General features: G+C 44.9%; 1 protein-coding gene across 5 annotated transcripts in view; it reads left to right on the top strand.

Moving 5' to 3' along the window:
* The window catches only part of map3k7 (mitogen-activated protein kinase kinase kinase 7), a 163,528-nt gene that overhangs the window by 65,363 nt on the left and 75,958 nt on the right, over window positions 1–22,207 (top strand). For 4 of the 5 annotated variants that reach the window (XM_070885382.1, XM_070885381.1, XM_070885380.1 and 1 more), the window contains exons 6-7: window positions 13,103–13,227; window positions 18,959–19,087. In XM_070885382.1, the coding sequence (XP_070741483.1) occupies window positions 13,103–13,227; window positions 18,959–19,087 (254 nt within the window). Of the gene's footprint in view, window positions 1–6,226; window positions 6,331–13,102; window positions 13,228–18,958; window positions 19,088–22,207 lie in introns of all 5 variants that reach the window. The other variant, XM_070885383.1, reaches the window with a different exon arrangement.

The following is a 22,207-nucleotide window of genomic DNA, read 5'->3' as shown; positions in this document are numbered from 1 at the left end:
CTCTCCAACCATGTTAATGGCCACACCCTTGACCTTGCCATTTCACATGGCCTCTCTACTCCCATTGTCTCAATCCAGAACAAGATCATCTCCAACCATTTCCTTATATCTCCACATTCCCACTACTCCCTTCCAGCCCCACTTCCTTCTGCACCCACCCTGTGGGGAAAAAAAACTTCTCCAAGTGACTTACAAATACACTATCAAATTCCCAACTGCCTAACCTTTAAACCACCATTCACCATGATATTTCTGCAGCCATCAATTTGCTCAATGCTCCCTCACCTCCGCCTTTATCACCCTTGTCTCCAGCAAAACCATGATTCTTCACCCATCCCTTGCATTTCCTCGGTATAGCCCCCATCTAGTTTAGCTATCCCTCACCAGATGTGGTTGACCGCTTTTTCCTATGCCAAAACTGCACACTACTCCAGATTCATTCGAAAGAGCAAGGTTAACCCCCAGCTTTTCTCCACAACCCCAACTGTCTCTTTAAACCTCTTTTCCGTACCCCCTCGACTCACTTCCAACCATCATCTGCTTTTGCTCATTTTCCCCTTTCCCTTTCCGACCAAGTGAAACCGCTACCCAGACTTCCTCGAACTAGAGCTGAGACCACATCTTCCTTTAGTTTTCTTTCTTGGCTCCTCTCGTACCCTCTCTGAGCTCATCTTGTCCATCAGCACCACCTCCTGACCCCCATGCTGGCTGACAATGTAAATGGTTCCATAAGAACATAAGAAATCGGAGCAGGAATAGGCCATTTGACCCCTCGAGCCTGCTCTGCCATGGACTCGGCTGCACTTCCCTGCCTGCTCCCCATAAGCCTTTATTCCCTTACCGTTCAAAAATCTATCTATCTCTGCCTTAAATATATTCAATGACACAGCTCTCTGGGGCAGATAATTCCACAGATTTACAACCCTCAGAAGAAATTCCTCCTCATCTCAGTTTTAAATCGGCGGCCTCTTATTCTCAGAATATGCCCCCTAGTTTTAGTTTCCCCTATGATTGGAAATATTCTCTCTGCATCCACCTTGTCAAGCCCCCTCATTATCTTGCATGTTTCGATAAGATCACCTTTCATTCTTCTGAACGCCAATGAATATAGGTCCAACCTACTCAAGCTATCTTCATAAGTCAAGCCCCTCATCTCCGGAATCAACCTAGTGAACCTTCTCTGAACAGCCTCCAATGCAAGTATATCTGCCTGCGTCTGCGTACAGACAGAGGCTGCACTCCAGGACATAGTTGACGTATTTACTGAGGCGTACGAAAGCAAGGGCCTTGCGCTGAGCATCCGTAAGACAAAGGTCCTCCACCAGCCTGTCCTCACCGCATAGCACTGCCCCCCAGTCATCAAGATCGACGGTGTGGTCCTGGACACCGTGGACCACTTCCCATATCTTGGGAGCCTCCTATCAACAAGAGCAGGCATCGACGACAAAATCCAACACCGCCTCCAGTGCGCCAGTGCAGCCTTCGGTCGCCTGAGGAAAAGTGTTTGAAGACCAGGCCCTATAAACTGCCACCAAGCTCATGGTTTACAGGGCTGTAGTAATACCTTCCCTCCTGTATGGCTCAGAGACATGGACCATGTACAGCAGACACCTCAAGTTGCTGGAGAAATATCACCAACGATGTCTCCGCAAGATCCTACAAATCCCTTGGGAGGACAGGCGCACCAACATCAGCATCCTCATTCAGGCTAACATCCCCAGCATTGAAGCACTGACCACACTCGATCAGCTCCGCTGGGCAGGCCACATAGTCCGCATGCCAGACACGAGACTCCCAAAGCAAGTGCTCTACTCGTAGCTCCTTCATGGCAAACGAGCCAAAGGTGGGCAGCGGAAACGCTACAAGGACACCCTCAAAGCCTCCCTGATAAAGTGCAACATCCCCACTGACATCTGGGAGTCCCTGGCCCAAGACCGCCCTAAGTGAAGGAAGTGCATCTGAGAGGGCGCTGAGCACCTCGAGTCTCAACGTCGAGAGCATGCAGAAATCGAGCGCAGACAGCGGAAAGAGCGTGCGGCAAACCAGTCCCACCCACCCCTTCCCTCAACGACTATCCGTCCCACCTGTGAGAGTCTGTGGCTCTCGTATTGGACTGTTCAGCCACCAAATAACTCACTTCAGGAGTGGAAGCAAGTCTTCCTCGATTCCGAGGGACTGCCTATGATGATGACACTCCCTTAAATACGGAGACCAAAACTGTATGCAGTACTCTAGGTGGGGCCTCAACAATACCCTGTACAGTTGTAGCAGGACTTCTCTGCTTTTATACTCTCTCCCCCTTTGCAATAAAGGCCAATATTCCATTTGCTTTCCTGATTACTTGCTGTATCTGCATACTAACCTTTTGTGTTTCATGCACAAAGGCCCCCTCTGTACTGCAGCACTTTGCAATTTTTCTCCATTTAAATTATAATTTGCTTTTCTGGTTTTTTTCTGCCAAAGTGGATAACTTCACATTTTCCCACATTGTACTACATCTGCCAAATTTTTGCCTACTCAGCATGTCTATATCCCTTTGCAGATTTTTGTGTCCTCCTCACAATTTGCTTTCCCATCCATCTTTGTATCATCAGCAAACTTAGCTACATTACACTCTATCCCTTCATCCAAGTCATTAATATAGATTTTAAATAGTTGAAGCCCCAGCACCGATCCCTGCGGTACCCCACTAGTTACTATTTGCCAACCGGAATATGACCTGTTTATCCCGACTATCTGTTTTCTGTTAGTTAGCCAATCCATGCTAATATATTACCCCCAACCCCGTGAGCTTTTATCTTGTGCAGTAACCTTTTATGTGGCACCTTTTCAAATACCTTCTGGAAATCCAAATACACCACACCCACTAGTTCCCCCTTATCCACGCTGCTCGTTAAAAGAACTCCAGCAAATTTGTCAAAACACTATTTCCCTTTCATAAAACCATGCTGACTGCTGGATTGAATTATGCTTTTCCAAATGTCCTGCTACTGCTTCCTTAATAATGGACTCCAGCATTTTCCCAACGACAGATGTTAGGCTAATCAGTCTACAGTTTCCTGCTTTCTGTCTGCCTCCTTTTTTAAATAGGAGCGTTACCTTTACGGTTTTCCAATCTGCTGGGACCTCAAGAATCCAGGGAATTTTGGTAGATTACAACCAATGCATCCTTTATCTCTGCAGCCACTTCTTTTAGGTCCCTAGGATGCAAGCCATCAGGTCCAGGGGACTTGTCTGCCTTTAATCCCATTATTTTACTGAGTATTACTTCTATTTCTTTAGGGATAGTGATTGTATTAAGTTCCTCCCTCCCTATAGCCCCTTGATTATCCACTATTGGGATGTTTTTAGTGTCTTCTACCGTGAAGACCGATACAAAATATTTGTTCAAAGTCTCTGCCATTTCCCTGTTCCCCACTATTAATTTCCCAGTCTCATCCTCTAGGGGACCAACATTTACTTTAGCCACTCTCTTCCTTTTTATGTATCTGTAGAAATCCTTGCTATCTGTTTTTATATTCTGTGCTAGTTTACTTTCATCATCTATCTTCCCCCTCATTATTTTTTTAGTCATTCTTTGCTGGCTTTTAAAAGTTTCCCAATCCTCTGGCCTCCCACTAGTCAATTTGACACCATTTCTTATTTCCTTAGTTAGCCACGGATAGTTATCCCTTCTCTTTCCTTCTCATTGAGATATATTTTTGTTGAGAGTTGTAAAATATCCCCTTAAATGTCTGCCACTGCTCATCGACCGTCCCATACTTTAATCTATTTTCCCAATCTACTTTAGCCAACTCTGCCTTCATACCTTTAGACTCCTTTATTTAAGCTTAGGACACTGGTTTGAGATCCAACTTTCTCATCCTCCAACTGAATTTGAAATTGAACCATGTTGTGGTCACTCATTCCGAGAGGATCCCTGTCCTCTGGTAGTGTCTCCATTCCTTTCAAAAGAATCAGCATTACCCTGTCTTCCAAAAAAAAGCAACCCTAGGCTCCTCTGTCAACAACAGCAACTTGTATTTATATAGCGGCTTTAACATAGTGAAACTTTCCAAGGCAGGAGTATTATGAAACACAAAATTTGACGCCTTGCGAATATCTTCAACCCCGCCTTTCTTTTCAAGTTTGCCTCGTAATGCATGCCCATCTCTCTTGTAACTCCATGTTTGAATCTTTCCAATCAGGTTTCTGTACCTGCCATAGCATTGAAAGTGCCCTAACCAAAGTCACAAATTACATCTTCTGTGACTGTAACCATGGTGCATTATCCTTTCTAATCCTCATTGACCTCTCTGCAATCTTTGACACAGTGAAACCCTATCATCCTCCTTCAATGCAGCATCTGTTGTCCAGCTGAGGTGGGACTGCTCTAACTTGGTCCCACTGTTACCTTCCACATGCAGCTCTACCTCAACCACCTATCTCAACTCCTCCACTGCATCTCTGTGTTACGAAACTGCTCGTCTGACATCCTGTTGTTGATGCACCACAATTTTCTCCAGTTAAAGTATGGGAAGATTGAAGCCATTATCTCCAACCCCTGTACAAACTCTGTAACCTTGCAACCAAATCTAGCCCCCTCTCCAACTATTGTCTCAGGTTTAACCAGACTTTTCACAACCTCTGTGTTCTTTTGACCCCAGTCAGAGCTTCTGACCCCAATCTGAGCTTTGCTGTTTATCACGAAGACCGCCTATTTCCTCTAATATTGCCCACCTCCACCTGTCTCAGCCCATCTGCTGCTGAAACCCTCAAATCTCCAGACACACACATTCTAATGCTCTCCTGCTGAATTCCTACTTTCCAAAAACTTCACCTCATCCAAAACTTTGCTGCCCATATCCTATCTCACACCATCCCAGCCACCTATCACCCCTGTTCTTGCTGAACTACATTGGTTCCTGATACCCAAACATCTCCAATTTAAAATTTACTTCCTGTCTTTAAATCCCTTTACAGTCTCACACTGCCCTACATCTGTATCCTCCTTCAGACACCTCTCCCACCTTAACTGTGTTTCTCTGACTCTCGCCTTTCATGTATTCCCCTCTGCCCTTCGCTCCGCCAGTGTTGGCCGTACTTTCAGCTGCCTAGGCCCCATACTCTGAAATTCCCTGCCGAAGTCCCTCTAGGGCCCTCTCTTTTGAGCCCTTCCTTAAAACTGACCTCTTTGACCAACCTTCTGATTACCTCACCTAATATCTCTTCCTTTGGCAAGGTGTCTATTTATTTCTGAATACATCTCTGTGAAGCGCTTTGGGATATTTTGTTAACCTGATGGTGCTACATGTCATTATTGTTGTCCACAGCCCTGGACATCCAGTAAAATATATTGCCACAATGTACGTAGGGGGAGACGATAAGGACAGAGACGGGCAGTGTTGGGAGTTGGAAGAAATAGTTCTTGGTAATTGAACAGACCAAAGTGTGCATTTTCACGCATGGGATTACCTATAAGACTCTTTGCAATGTGTTTTTTTAATTTTATAGAAAACTTGGGGGGGAAACTTGTATCCTCTGCTGCTTATTTCAGTTTGGCTCGTCTGGCAACACTCTTGCCTCTGCTTGAGATCAACTCTGACTTCCCAGGATTTAAGTACATAATCAACACTCCAGTGCCGTAATGAGGGAGTGCTGCATTGTTGGAGGTGCTATCCTTCTGATGGAACTTTAAATGCCTGCCTGTCCTGATGGTATAAGTGAATATAAATGGTCCCGTTTCATTTGCTGACAAACAGTCCAGTGTCCTGGCCAACAGCACTGTCAAAAACAAATGAACTGATCATTAATCATACTTCTGTTTATGGGATCTTGCTGTGTGTAAATGGTTGCCGTGTTTGGCTCTAATAGTGATGAGACTTAAATATAACTTATTGGGCTCAATTTTCCCCGATGATTTGTGCCGTTTTTTTGTCGGCGCCACTTTTTTTGCGAGAAACATAGAAATTAGGTGCAGGAGCAAGCCCTTCGAGCCTACACCACCATTCAATAAGATCATGGCTGATCATTCAGCCTCAGTACCCCTTTCCTGCTTTCTCTCCATACCACTTGATCCCTTTGGCCGTAAGGGCCATATCTAACTCCCTTTTGAATATATGTAATGAACTGGCCTCAACAACTTTTTGCGGTGTAAGATTTTAAATTAAAGTTTCCCTGAGAAATTTGCGCCAGCGTAACTTGAGTTAGTTACGATTTTTTAGGTTTGGTTTTTTTTTCGTCGTAGGGGGCGTAACCCGATGTCTGCCAGTTTTTGTGAAATATGGAAGTTTGCCCCCCAAAAATTTCTCCTAGATTGGCGTATCTGACCGCTCTTGGAAAAACCTTCTGGTGAGTTATGAAAAAGCAGCATACATTGAAAAATCGGCGCAGAAAGACGCCATTGTTTTTCAGCGAAGTTTTGGAGGGAGTCAAGAAGACTTAAATATACATAATCAAGATTATTTTTTTTACCTTAACACAGTAAATGGAAGTTTGATATAATTCTGTAACTTTTCATATTCTTTCATAGAAACATGGAAAATAGGTGCAGGAGCAGGCAATTCAGCCCTTCGAGCCTGCACCACCATTCAATATGATCTCTCCATAATCCCTGATCCCTTTAGCCTAAGAGCTACATCTAACTCCCTTTTGAATATATCCAATGAACTGGACTCAACAACTTTCTGTGGTAGAGAATTCCACAGGTTCACAATTCTCTGAATGAAGAAGTTTCTCCTCATCTCAGTCCTAAATGGCTTACCCCTTATCCTTAGACTGTGACCCCTGGTTCTGGACTTCCCCAAAATCAGGAACATTCTTCCTGCATCCAACCTGTCCAATCCTGTCAGAATTTTATATGTTTCTATGAGATCCCCTCTCATTCTTCTTAATTCCAGTGAATATAAGCCTAGCCGATCCAGTCTTTCTTCATATGTCAGTCCTGCCATCCCGGGAATCAGTCTGGTGAATCTTCGTTGCACTCCCTCAATAGCAAGAATGTCCTTCCTCAGATTAGGAGACCAAAACTGTACACAATATTCAAGGTGTGGTCTCATCAAGGCCCTGTACAACTGCAGCAAGACCTCCCTGCTCCTATACTCAAATTCTCTCGCTATGAAGGCCAACATTCCATTTGCTTTCTTAACTGCCTGCTGTACCTGCATGCCTACTTTCAATGACTGATGTACCATGACACCCAGGTCTCGTTGCACCTCCCCTTTTACGAATCTGTCACCATTCAAATAATAATCTGCCTTCCTGTTTTGTCACCAAAGTGGACAACCTCACACTTATCCACATTATACTGCATCTGCCATGCATTTGCCCACTCACTTAACCTGTCCAACTCACCCTGTAGCCTCTTAGCATCCTCCTCACAGCTCACAGTGGCACCCAGCTTAGTGTCATCTGTAAGCTTGGAGATATTACATTCAATTCCTTCATCTAAATCATTAATGTATATTGTAAATAGTTGGGGCCCCAGCACTGAACATTGCGGTACCTCGCTAGTCACTGCCTGCCATTCTGAAAAGAACCCATTTTATTCCCATTCTTTGCTTCCTGTCTGCCAACCAGTTCTCTATCCACGTGAATACATTACCCTCAATCCCATGTGCCTTAATTTTGCACACTAATCTCTTGTGTGGGACCTTGTCAACATCCTTTTGAAAGTCCAAATACACCACATCCACTGGTTCTCCCTTATCAACTCTACTAGTTACATCCTCAAAAAATTGTAGAAGATTTGTCAAGCATGATTTCCCTTTCATAAATCAATACTGATTTGGACCGATCCTGTCACTGCTTTCCAAATGCGTTTCTCCAATCCACAGGAATTGATCAAGAGTCCTTGGAATGTTGGAAAATGACCACCAATGCATCTACTATTTCTAGGGCCACTTCCTTAGTCTGCATCCCAGAGTACTTATCAGCCCTTGGGGATTTATCGGCCTTCAATTCCAACAATTTTCCCAACACCATTTCCTGACTAATAAGGATTTCCCTCAGTTCCTCCTTCTCGCTAGATCCTTCGTCCCCTATTATTTTCGGGAGGTTATTTGTGTCTTCCTTAGTGAAGACAGAACCAAAGTATTTGTTCAGTTAGTCTGCCATTTCTTTGTTCCCCATTATCAACAGACACACCACCACCGAACGGCTGCAAACAGGGCTGGAGGGTCGGAACATCAGTCAGCAGAATCGGTCCCGCGCCCGGACGCTGGCTCGGATGCAAAAGAGGCCTGGGGGTGGAGGTGGGCTGTGGAAGGTGATCGGAAGGCATCAGAAGCCTGTACTGTCCATCAAATGTAGCACAAGGGAGTGGGGGGGAAGCTGTGGAAGGCGATCGGAAGGCATCACAAGACTGCACTACGCATCAAATGTAACTTGGGGGTGGTGGGGAGGGCGTTGGTGGGTGGATTTTCCTAATCACTGTGCCCACTCAGACCTGGGTGTGGTCAATACAGACCTTTGGAGAGAGAGAACAAAGAACCTTGTCCTGCCTGCCGTTTTGAGCTTCTTGCAAAGGTAAAATTTAAGCATGGGGGCAATACTGACAATGCCATACCTTGTGCAAGCCTTTTGCATCATGGTACTGCAGAGGAGACAATTGACTCACGTCATCGCATCAGGGATATCAGAGCACTTAGGATGATGGGCAGGAGGCCTTACCCACATCGGGTATATCGAGACAGGCATTCGTACCTGCATTTGAGTGCTGCAGACTGTGTAAGAAGGCTGCGTTCCGCAAAGAAGCTATAACTGAGATCTGTGAGTTGGTGAAAGCAGACCTGCAACCTAGAAGAGTCAGGAGGACTGCTTTGTCAGTCGAAGTGAAGGTAACAATTGCACTTTTATTCTGTGCATCTGGATCCTTCCACGCTGCAACTGGGGATGTGTGTGCCATTTCTCAACATGCAGCACATGTCTGCATTCGGCAGGTGACTGCTGCACTATATGCCCAGAGGAATGACTACATAAAGTTCCCCATGACCACCCAGGCAATGCATGACAGGGCTGTGGGCTTCTCCAGAATTGCTGGCTTCCCAAAGGTACAGGGCTGCATTGATTATACCCACATCGCCTTTCGAGCATCTTTTGGAGGAGTCCGAGATGTACAGGAACAGAAAAGGCTTCCACTCCATTAATGTGCAACTCGTGTGTGACGACATGCACCGCATCATGTCAGTTGATGCAAGATACCCTGGGAGCACCCATGATGCGTTCATCCTACGCGAGAGCATTATATCTGCCATGTTTCAGCAGCAGCCAGTAGGGCAGAACTGGCTACTGGGAGACAAAGAATATGGCCTCGCCACCTGGCTCATTGAACTAGAGAGGGTGCGGAGGAGATTTACTGCCTGGAATGGAGAATCTTGGTTATGGGGACAGATTGGATAGGCTGGGTTTGTTCTCATTGGAGCAGAGGAGGTTGAGAGGAAACCTCATTGAGGTGTACAAAATATTGAGTGGCCTGGCCATAGATAGTAAAGGCCTATTTCCATTGGTAGAGGGGTCTATTACGAGGGGGCATGGTTTTAAGGCAGTTGGTGGAAGGTTTAGAGGGGATTTGAGGGGGGGGGATTCTTTACACAGAGGGTTGTGGGGATCTGGAACTCACTACCTGGAAGAGTGGTGGATGCAGAAACCCTCGCCACTTTTAAGAGATGGTTGTATGGGCACTTAAAATGCAGTAACCTGCAGGGTTACGGACCTCGAGCTGGTAATTGGAATTAGACTGGATAACCTCTTGTTGGTCGGCGCAGATATAATGGTAAGTACTGCAGAGAATCTAAATGGCCAGGGTGATCTCCTGCACTAGTTTTGATCGCCTGGGTGGGTTGGAGAGGAATTTTCCCAGATTTTTTCCCCTAAATTGGCCTGGGTTTTTATCTGGTTTTCGCCTCTCCCAGGAGATCACATGGCTCCGGTTGGGCTGGAGTGTAGAATGTTTCAGTGTAAGGGGTATCGTAATTGTGTGGGGCAGGCTGGGTGCTCTTTACCTTTCTGCCATTGTTCATTGTTCATAGATTTATGTGTAACCTTCAGGGCTGCTGACCGAGGGCCGTGCGGCTCTTTGTCGGCTGGTGCGGACACGATGGACCGAAATAGCCTCCTTCTGTGCTGTAAATTTCTATGTTTCTATGATGCCCGTAAGTGTAACCTGGACGGAAGCTGACTGGGAATACAACATGACGCACATTGCGGCGTGCAGCATTGTAGAGAGGACCATTGGCATCTTGAATCAGCATTTCCGATGCCTGGACCATTCTGGAGGCTACTTGCAATACTCCCCTGAGATTGTTGGTCAGTTCACTGTTGTGTGCTCCATGCCACATAACTTAGCCACCATGAACCAGCAGCAGATGGTAGTAGAAGACGCACCTGAAGCGAGAGTGGATGATGATGATGATGAAGATGCAGATGATGAGGAAGCCATGTAACTATCTGAACCCGGAGAACGACAGCGGAGGAGAGCGGGCCGCCATGACCCTTTAACGATTGCTCAAGCCTTGCGCCAGCAACTCATTCATGAACGCTTTGCTGCCTGAAGTCTCAGCGGCAACTATTCCACATGGACCATGTTTACTGTTTGGACCTGTTCTGTAATGTTGTGTTGTGTTAATGGAACAAATAATGGAAATGATTCAGTTGTAATTTAAAATATATTTTATTCAAACGTTTAACACTTGTTTGCACTTAACTTAACTTTAATAAAAATATTCTTGTATTAAACTTTTAAGTTTTCAGTTAAGATCACTTACAAACTTTTAAGCTTGCAAATTTACATAACTTGCAGAAAACTTTTAATTTGAGAACAACAGTTACAACAGTAACAATAATAACAGCAGCAGCAAAGAGAGGCTGCACCCATCTCTCCTCCACCTTACTCTAAGACCACCTGCCTCGCTTGGTCTTGGTGACTCCACCACCCCTGCCGCAGGCAGTGGCACAGTGTTTCTCGGGTTGGTACCAAGCTTATTCTTTCTAACATCTCGGGTAATGCGTACCTGTTGTTGGCGGGCCGGGGGCGGGGGGCCGCAGGCATTAATGTGGAGGGCCCGACTTGGGGCTCTTCAGAGACTGGTCTGGGGATTGGAGTGGGAGTGGCATTTGATTCTGTCAATGGGCGCGGGGTCTGGGCGTGTTCCCTTATTGCAACAGCAAACTCCAAAATTCCCTACCTCGTGCCCTGACAATGTCTCAACGACCTCCAACATTCCCTCTCGTGTTTGCCGACAGTGTCTCAGCTACCTGCGACATTCCCTCCCTTGTGCACCGACATGGTTTCAGCTGACTTGAGATACTCCCTCTCTCATGTTCCCGGACTGTTTCCATTTCTCATGAGCGTGTTGTTAGTTCTCCCGACAGTCCCGATATCTTATCACCCACCCCACTGATGGTGTCCAGGAGTGATCGCGTAAGGTCAATGCTCTCCACACTCATTGACATCATCTGAACCACATCTGTTAGGTCCTGCACCTCAGGAGAACGCGGTCAAGCTATTCTTCCCCCCACCGCCCCCCCCCCCCCCACCCTGGGTATGGCTCGCAGCATCCCATCGGGACCCGCAGCCTCGGACGGTGGGGCCTTGGGTGTGCCTCGCTGCACCCCACTGAAATCCCCAGCCTCGGATAGTGGCAAACCATGAAATGTCCCACCAACACTCAAACCGCAAGTCAATGGAGGGCCTGGCACCTCAATGGATGGCACCTGCATCTCCTCAAAAGTGAGTACAACAGTGGGGGCTTCATCCATCCCCTCCCCCTCACCCTGGAAGGTGGAATTGGAAAATGTTTATCTCTTCAAACTTGCCCTCATCTGAATCTTCTGCATCATCAGGGTTGGCCTCAAGTTCTGCAAAATATAACAGAACAGACAAATGGTTAGCAGCAGAGGAGGGGGCAGGATGGGTGGCATGAGTAGGCTCACGCAGCGCAGGCTGATTTGAAGGACCACGATGAATGATGGCACATTGCATCAACCAAAGCACAGCTGATGGAGACATCCCCATGAACTGAAGCATAGCTAGCCCACGCAGTACTTAACATTTAGCAAAGCCAGATTGTGGAATTTGCAGGACTTGCCCTCTCCCTTGAGTGTGGGCCCAGCTTGTGCAATGGTGGCTGCTTTTCTCCAAGCAGGACAGATCAAAGCAGCAACCCTCTCTTCCAAGTGTGTCAGTGGGTGCAGATTTGCTGGGCCTCCTTCTGTTCAAGTTCTTTTCCTTTTGTTATGTGCCACTTTCCTTTGCAAAGATGAAAATACAACTTTTTAGAGAGGGTGTCTTTCTGCTGGGTGGGACCTACAGCTGGTCACATTTACATTGCAACGCATTGAATAAATGAAAATATTACTTACACTAACTACTTGACCAAAGTCCTGCCACTTCTATTTGCACTGGCCTCCAGATCTCAGGCTGGTCACCATTGCACAGTAATCTTGTGCAAGTTGGTTCCAGTGTTTGTTCATTTCTTTGGGTGGAACTTTTATGTGACCTTTGCTGGCATCCAGCTCCTGTCACCTGACCTCAATCACAGTAACTAGTGCCTCCACTTCATCCTGTAAGAAACTCTTGGTCCTGCCACAGCGTAGCACCTTGTATTGCAGCTCCGATTTTTCCAATTTCTCTCACACCACTCAACGCTCTCCCACACACAACTGGCTCTTTAAAAATGGCTGATTGCAGACCGAGCATGCGCGCCCATAAGAATCACGTCACAAATGTCTTTTTTTTTTCCGCGTATGCACAGAAGGGGCAACATCGTTTTTTCGGCGGCAGTCAATAGGCTACACCACCCTGAGGCGACTGGACAGGTTGCATGGCAGCAAATTTGAAAAATAGAACTAGGAAACTTGGCACATTTATTTTTGGAGTAGTTCTGGCCTAGAAAAATGGATGTAACTCTGGCAATATGCCAGAAAATGGCTTTGGACAAAATTGAGCCCATTGTATGTGAAGCAGTTTGAGACTTTTGGGCGATGTGATAATGCACTTTTTTTTTTAAACAGCTGTTTACATAATGTAATTTTTTTCTGTTATTGTGCTGAATACTGGAAAGCATGTTCTGAATCCCTGAATATAGATTGCTGATATTTCCAGTCCTGTGTTTTACTATGACAGCTTGCTGCTGGTTGCTGGTGGGACAGTTCTGAAGATCTGTGACTTTGGCACAGCCTGTGATATTCAAACTCACATGACCAACAACAAGGGAAGTGCTGCTTGGATGGCTCCAGAGGTTTTTGAAGGTGAGTAATTGAGATTGACATCACTGATTTTCCCTTAATGCCCAGTGGATAAAGGCACCACCTGCTCTAATAAGCCAAAAAATTAAAAACACTAGTCTTGATCCTTGGATTGTGCTGAGTTATCTGATTACAACAAGGGCACTGCAATTGTCCTCCAGGCCCAAGGTAAGGGAGGGGGAAATCATTTGGGTTTTCCACCACTGGCAGGATCCAGTGACTCCTGTTGGAAAGCACGCATGTATGGATATTTCACTGTATAGGATCATGCATGAAAAGGAACCACTCCAACATGGAACTGTAACTCCTTCGAGAGGAAGGGAGAATATTCAAAAACAAACAGCAAAAATTCAGTACTTGGTTCTGATATTGGATTCTCCAGAAACTAGTTATGGCCAGGGTCAAAAATGAATTCTGCAGACAAACATATGCTTATGCAGTCTGTCTTGAATCGGGGAAGAATAATATGCAACGCGGTCAGTTTGTTTCATTCAATTTAATTGATCTGATAATTGTGCATGAAACACAAAAGGATAGTATGCAGGTACAGCAAGTGATCAGGAAGGCCAATGGTATCTTGGCCTTTATTGCAAAGGGGATGGAGTATAAAAGCAGGGAAGTCTTGCTACAGCTATACAAGGTTTTGGTGAGGCCACACCTGGAAAAATGCATGCAGTTTTGGTTTCCATATTTACAAAAGGATATACTTGCTTTGGAGGCAGTTCAGAGAAGGTTCACTAGGTTGATTCTGGGGATGAGAGGGTTGACTTATGAGGACAGGTTGAGTAAGTTGGGCCTCTACTCATTGGAATTCATAGAAAATAGGTGCAGGAGTAGGCCATTTGGCCCTTCGAGCCTGCACTACCATTCAATAAGATCATAGCTGATCATTCACCTCAGTACCCCTTTCCTGCTTTCTCTCCATACCCTCTTGATCCCTTTAGCCGTAAAGGCCATATCCAATTCCCTCTTGAATATATCTAACGAACTGGCATCAACAACTCTCTGCAGACGAGCATTCCACAGGTTAACAATTCTGAGTGAAGAAGTTTCTCCTCATCTCGGTCCTAGATGGCTTACCCCTTATCCTTAGACTGTGACTCATGGTCCTGGACTCTCCCAACATCAGGAACATTCTTCCTGCATCTAACCTGTCCAGTCCCATCAGAATTTTATATGTTTCTATGAGATCCTCTCTCATCCTTCTAAACTCCAGTGAATACAGGCCCAGTCGATCCAGTCTCTCCTCATATGTCAGTCCTGCCATCCCGGGAATCAGTCTGATGAACCTTCGCTGCACTCCCTCAATAGCAAGAACGTCCTTCCTCAGATTTGGAGACCAAAACTGAACACAATATTCCAGGTGAGACCTCACTAAGGCCCTGTACAACTGCAGTAAGACCTCCCTGCTCCTATACTCAAATCCCCGAGCTATGAAGGCCAACATACCATTTGCCGCCTTCACTGCTAGCTGAACCTGCATGCCACCTTTCAATGACTGATGTACCATGACACCCAGGTCTTGCTGCACCTCCTTTTCCAAATCTGCCGTCATTCAGATAATATTCTGCCTTCCTGTTTTTGCCACCAAAGTGGATAACCTCACATTTATCCACATTATACTGCATCTGCCACACATTTGCCCACTCACCTAACCTGTCCAAGTCACCCTGCAGCCTTTTAGCATCCTCGTCACAACTCTCACTGCCACCCAGTTTAGTGTCATTGGCAAACTTGGAGATATTGCACTCAATTCCCTCATCCAAATCATTAATGTATATTGTAAATAGCTGGGGTCCCAGCACTGAGCCCTACGGTACCCCACTAGTCAGTGCCTGCCATTCTGAAAAGGACCCGTTCATCCTGACTCTCTGCTTCCTGTCTGCCAACCAGTTCTCTATCCACGTCAGTACATTACCCCCAATACCATGTGCTTTAATTTTGCACACCAATCTCTTGTGTGGGACCTTGTCAAAAGCCTTTTGAAAGTCCAAATACACCACATCCACTGGTTCTCCCTTATCCACTCTACCAGTTACATCCTCACAAAATTCTAGAAGATTTGTCAAGCATGATTTCCCTTTCATAAATCCATGCTGACTTGGACCAATCCCGTCACTGCTTTCCAAATGTGCTGCTATTTCATCTTTAATAATTGATTTCAACATTTTCCCCACCACCGATGTCAGGCTTAACCGGTCTATAATTCCCTGATTTCTCTCCCTCCTTTTTTTTAAAAAGTGGCGTTACATTAGCTACCCTCTAATTCATAGAAACTGAACCAGAGTCCATGGAATGTTGGAAAATGACCACCAATGTATCTACTATTTCTAGGGCCACTTTCTTAAGTACTCTGGGATGCAGACCATCAGGCCCTGGGGATTTATCGGCTTTCTGTCACTTCATTTTCCCGAACACCATTTCCTGACTAATTAGGATTTCCCTCAGTTCTCCCTTCTCGCTAGACCCTTAGTCCCTTCATAATTTCGGGAGGTTATTCGTGCCTTCCTTAGTGAAGACAGAACCAAAGTATTTGTTCAATTACTCTGCCATTTCCTTGTTCCCCATTATGAATTCACCTAATTCTGACTGCAAGGGACCTACATTAGTCTTCCCTAACCTTTTTCTCTTCACATATCTATAGAAGCTTTTGGAGTCAGTTTTTTTTTTTTTGTTCCCTGCAAGCTTACTCTCATACTCTATTTTCCCCATCCTAATTAAACCCTTTGTCCTCCTCTGCTGAATTCTAAATTTCTCCCAGTCCTCAGGTTTGCTGCTTTTTCTGGCCCATTTATATGCCTCTTCCTTGGATTTAACATTATCCCTAATTTCCCTTGTTAGCCATGGTTGAGCCACCTTCCCTTTTTTATTCTTGCGCCACACAGGGATGTACAATTGTTGTAGTTCATCCATGTGATATTTAAATGTCTGCCATTGCCTATTCACCCTCAACCCTTTAAGTATCCTTCTCCAGTCTATCCTAGCCAATTCACGTCTCATACAGTCGAAGTTTCCTTTAAGTTCAAGGCTCTAGTCTCTGAATTAATGAAGAATTCTACCATATTATGGTCACTCTTTCCCAAGGGGCCCCGCATGACCAGATTGCTAATTAATCCTCTCTCGTTACACAAGACCCAGTTTGGATGGCCTGCTTTCTAGTTGGTTCCTCGACATATTGGTCTAGAAAACCATCCCTTATACACTCCAGGAAATCCTCCACAGTATTGCTACCAATTTGGTTAGCCCAATCAATACGTAGATTAAAGTCACCCATGATAACTGCTGTACCCTTATTGCACGCGTCCCTAATTTCCTGTTTGATGCCATCCCCAACCTCTCTACCACTGTGGTGGTCTGTACACAACTCCCACTAACGTTTTCTGCCCTTTGGTGTTTCGCAGCTCTACCCATATAGATTCCACATCATCCACGCTAATGTCCTTCCTTACTATTGCGTTAATCTCCTCTTTAACAAGTAACGCTACCCCACCTCCTTTTCTTTCCTGTCTGTGCTTCCTGAATATTGAATACCCCTGGATGTTGAGTTCCCAGCCTTGGTTACCTTGGGGCCATGTCTCCGTAATCCCAATTACATCATATCCATTAACAGCTATCTGCGCAGTCAATTCATCCACCTTATTATGAATGCTTCTCGCATTGAGACTCAGAGTCTCCAGGCTTGTTTTTTTTAACACTCTTTGCCCTTTTGGAATTATGTTTTAATGTGGCCCTTTTTGATTTTTGCCCTTGATTTCTCTGCCCTCCACTCTTGTTTTTTTTACTTCCTACCTTTTGCTTCTGCCCCCTTTTTACTTCCCTCTGCCTCCCTGCATAGATTCCCATCCCCCTGCCACTTTAGTTTAAACCCTCCCCAACAGCACTAGCAAACACTCCACCTAAGAAATCGGTTCCGGTGCTGCCCAGGTGCAGACCGCCCAGTTTGTACTGCTCCCATCTCCCCCAGAACCGGTTCCAATATCCCAGGAATTTGAATCCCTCCTCCTTGCACCAATCCTCAAGCCACGTATTCATCTGAGCTATCCTGCAATTCCTACTCTGACTAGCACGTGGCACTGGTAGCAATCCTGAGATTACTACCTTTTGAAGTCCTACTTTTTAATTTAACTCCTAGCTCCCTAAATTCAGCTTGTAGGACCTCCTCCCATTTTTTTTACCTATATCGTTGGCACCTATATGTACCACGACAGCTGGCTGTTCACCCTCCCACTCCAGAATGCCCTGCAGCCACTCTAAGACATCCTTGACCCTTGCACCGGAGAGGCAACATACCATCCTGGAGTCTTTTTTGCGGCCACAGAAACACCTATCTATTCCCCTTACAATAGAATTCCCTATCACTATATCTCTCCCACTCTTTTTCCTGCCCTCCTGAACAGCAGAGCCACTCCTGGTGCCATGGACTTGGCTGCTGCTGCTGCCTTACCCTGATGAGCCATCTCCCCCAACAGTACCCAAGCTGGTGTATCTGTTTTGGAGGGAGATAACTGCAGGGGACCCCTGCACTACCTTCTTTCCACTGCTCTGCCTGACGGTCAGAAGAATGAGCGGGGATCTTATCGCAACGTGTAAGAATTATGAGGAGGCTTGACAAGGTGAATGCAGAGAGGATGTTTCCACTGATGGGGGAGACTAGAACTAGAGGACATGATCTTAGAATAAGGGGCCGCCCATTTAAAACCGAGATGAGGAGAAATTTCTACTGAGGGTTGTAAATCTGTGGAATTCGCTGCCTCATAGAGCTGTGGAAGCTGGGACATTGAATAAATTTAAGACAGAAATAGACAGTTTCTTAAACGATAAGGGGTTATGGGGAACGGCGGGGAAGTGGAGCTGAGTCCATGATCAAATCAGCCATAATCTTATTGAATGGCGGAACAGGCTCGGGTGCCATATGGCGTACTCCTGTTCCTATTTCTTATGTTGTAATAGAGAACATTTACCTTTTGGAAGAAGAGTTGATTCGCGATTATGTTAACAGTAATTAATAAGTAGATTTACTATTGTAAGAGGGTTCCAAAAAAACTCACCATATAAGATTAGGACTGGGTTTGAGTACCAGGACTACCAGAAAGTCTCTGTCTGCTTCTCTCTGGATTCAGGTTAGTCCTGGACCCCAGATTTACACTACCACTTTAGTGCTAGTACAAAGTGGAAATCGCTTCACAATGATGCTAGACTAACCATATAAATAGACCCTAATTCTGCGGAATATGCATTAAGCCACATCGCTGCCGCCCAAATAAAAAAGGCGAAACTAGCATTTTTTAAATGGGCAATATTCCGGCAGTTCTTAAAGGTGGGACAACCACTAACACCAGAAATATCGCCCACATATGGGCGGTAGCAATCTATGCCAAAAGTCTAGCCCAATGTACTGGATTACAGTCCTTTCTTGCCAGACAGCTTCAATGCTTCGTATTGATATTGGTACAGAAATGGATAATTTTTTCATTTGTCAAAAGTAACATCCCTCACTTTATTCAGCAGAGAAAATATTTTTGGAAAATCTTTACTCAAGTTGAATTTGGAAAGTAAAACTGAGCGCAAATGTGCAGAATTGATAGGTGCAGCATATTTGTAAATGTATTAGTAGTGCTGAAATGCTCTTGCAAACCTTGATGGGTTAATAAAAGCTTAAAGTAATTTTTTTTTGCTTGATCTAGCTGTACTGTGTGTGATGCCATCATAGTAACTTGTTGAATTTCTGTCACAGGTAGTAATTATAGTGAAAAGTGTGATGTCTTCAGCTGGGGCATTATCCTTTGGGAAGTGATAACTCGCCGAAAACCTTTTGATGAAATTGGTGGCCCTGCATTTCGCATCATGTGGGCTGTTCATAATGGTAAGCTTATATTCGGAAAATGTTCTCTTGTCACGCTCTTTATTTTCAGTAATACAGTAACTTTGAGTTTGGAAGCCTCACCTGTTCTGATCGTAACTGTGATATTCTTGCATCTGTACTATTGGGAAATTATAGAGTTAAGTTGAACTTAATTAAAGTTAATTTAATGTTATGAATTTTGCTGAATAATTTAGTGTATAAGTTTTAAGAGAATTTTCATTTATTTAGAGTTTTTTATGACACAGGCATGTCCAAAAGCACTTCACCGCCAGTGAAGTACTTTTGAAGTGTTGTCACTGTTGTAATGGAGGAAACAAGGCAACCATTTTGCACACAGCAAGGTCCCAAAATTAGCAATGCAGTAACTGACCAGGTAATCTGTTTTAGTGATGTTAGTTGAGGAATAAATATTGGCCAGGACACTAGGGGGCGTTCCATTTCTCTTCTTCGAATACTGTCATGGGATCTTTTGCGACCACCTGAAAGGGCAGGCGGGGCCTCGGTTTAATGTCTCAACCGAAAGACGGCACCTTCGACAGTGCAGCACTCCCTCAGTACTGCACTGGAGTGTCAGCCTAGATTATGTGTTCAAGTCTCTGGAATGGGACTCGAACTCACAACCTTTTAATTCTGAGCCGACGGGCTACCACTGAGCCAAGACTGATACCTATCTGTCTTGTATAACTTTTATAATGAATAGGTGTTTTGAGATGTGAGTTTTTAATTTTGAAAGGCAGGGAGGAAATGTGACATGCCATGTCAGTATTGCCAACCTCCAAAGTACATGAATCTTGAAATGCCACAACATATCCTTTTTGTGCAGATACTGTATTCCCTTTGAATTTTCATACTGTTTTAAGATTCTAGTCTTTTCTCATTATTACCAGATATAATGTCTGTTTGCTATTTGGCATTTATTTAAAATTTTAAATCTTCTTTGCCGTGGTAGTGACTCGGGTGGGTGAAATTCCATTGTGTCCCTTTTGGGGGTGGTAATCTCCGGGAGGTAGAACATTTTGCACCAAGTGCAAAGTCCCACCCTGCTCCAAAAATTCGGGTTACTGCCCCCGAAAGTAATTTGAGCACAAAATAACGCGGTCCACTTTCTTTCTGCGGTGATAGTGGGGCAGATGGGTCAGGAGTAGGGGCAGCGCTACGCACTGTGCCGCATTCATTAAATGGAAGGGCCCAAGCTGCAAACTCAGCAGTGAAGAAATGGGCCTCTTTGGACCACCAGGGAGTGGGGGTGCCATGCCGTGCCAAAAGCCTGGCACTCAAGCAGAGTGCCGGCTGACCAATCGTGGCACAGACCCCACAATCGAAGCGCCAACGGCGTGCAGAAGAAAGTAGAGAGATTTTTTTTCAATGGCCGCCACCTTCCCTTTACGTATCGCCCCGCGAACAGCCTGCCACCCAGTTCACGTCCCCTGAAGCTGTCGCTGGCATCACCTGTTGCAGCTTCAGGGTACGATACCCAATTTAGGGTCTGAAGATAACTCGGCATTGCGCACTGTGATGACGTCGTCATCGCTGGTGGAGCAGCGCACTGGGTTACCGCTGCAGCGAAACTCCTGTGGAATTTAGCAGGAGTCGTTGGCAGTGCCACGCCCGGCGAACAGGGGGCGCTAACAGGCGACGCAAACAACCCAAATTTCTAGACCTAAGAATTTAGTCTTAATGATAAATGTGGGATTTTGCCACTGGCATTGGATATCCAGTCAAACATATATATTTATTTTGTACATTCACAATGTTTTGTCTGATAAAGATGTGCAACATTTTAAGAGCAAACAGTTGTCCACACTGGAACCACAATGGAAAATATGTGACCGAATCAGAATAAGGGTCCAATATCGCATTTAGTAAATCATTTAGACAAACTGTTAACAACTTTAATAGCTGCCAGTGGGAGACCAAGGAGCCAGAACTTGTTTCCCAAGATTAAAGAATTACTACTTATTATTTTTTAAAACAAGAAGGAACAAAACCTCAAGACTCACAATATAACTACAGAAGGTGACAGGACGGTAAAGTTGGAGCTCAACTTTGTATCTGTTCCCCACAGAAGATCCTAATTCAGATTTGGAGGGTATAGATGGAGAGAATCTGAGGCATGTACAGTCACACCACTCTTACACCTTCTAGTGGCCAGTTATATTGTGGCACTGGCAGTGTCCTGAGAGAAGATTACTTCCTTCTTATTCAAAGAACTGTTTGTGGTATTTTGAGAGCTGGTAGGGCAAGATAACACTTTGATATAACTTAAGTTGATAAAATTTAGTATCTGAAAAGTTCACACAGTGGAAGTGTTGGAACACATTTTATACACTTGAGACTTGCAATTATCTATGTAAGAAACCATTTCTATTCACTTGAGCATAAGTTCAGCTCTTTAATGACTTGGATGAAGGGACTGAGAGTAATGTAACCAAATTTGCTGCTGATACAAAGATAGGTGGGAAAGCAAGTTGTGAGAAGGACACAAAGAATCTGCAATGGGATATAGATAGGCTAAGTGAGTGGTCAAAAATTTGGCAGATGGAGTATAATGTGGGAAAATGTGAGGTTATCCACTTTGGTATGAAAAATAAAAAAGCAAATTATTATTTAAATAAGATTGTAAACTGCTCCGGTGCAGAGGGATCTGAGGGTCCTTGTACATGAAACACAAAATGTTAGCATGCAGGTACAGCAACTAATTAGGAAGACAAATGGAATGTGGGCCTTAATTGCAAGGGGAATGGAGTATAAAAGCAGGGATGTCCTGCTACAACTGAAAAAGCAGGGATGTACAGCGCGTTGGTGAGACCACACCTGGAGTACTGCGTACAGTTTTGGTCTCCTTATTTAAGAAAGGATATTCTTGCATTGGAGGCAGTTCAGAGAAGGTTCACGAGGTTGATTCCTAAGATGAAGGGGTTGTCTTATGAAGAAAGGTTGGGCCTATACTCATTGGAGTCTAGAAGAATGAGAGATGATCTTATTGAAACGTATAAGATTCTGTGAGGGCTTGACAGGGTAGATGCAGAGAGCATGTTTCCCCTCATGGGGGAATCTAGAACTAGGGGACATAGTTTCAGAATAAGGGGCCGCCCATTTAAAACGGAGATGAGGAGGAAT

Source organism: Pristiophorus japonicus, chromosome 7, assembly GCF_044704955.1.
Source record: "Pristiophorus japonicus isolate sPriJap1 chromosome 7, sPriJap1.hap1, whole genome shotgun sequence".
Taxonomy (NCBI): Eukaryota; Metazoa; Chordata; class Chondrichthyes; family Pristiophoridae; genus Pristiophorus; species Pristiophorus japonicus.
Note: the sequence above shows the minus strand (reverse complement) of the source record. Positions and strands in the feature narration are given on the sequence as shown.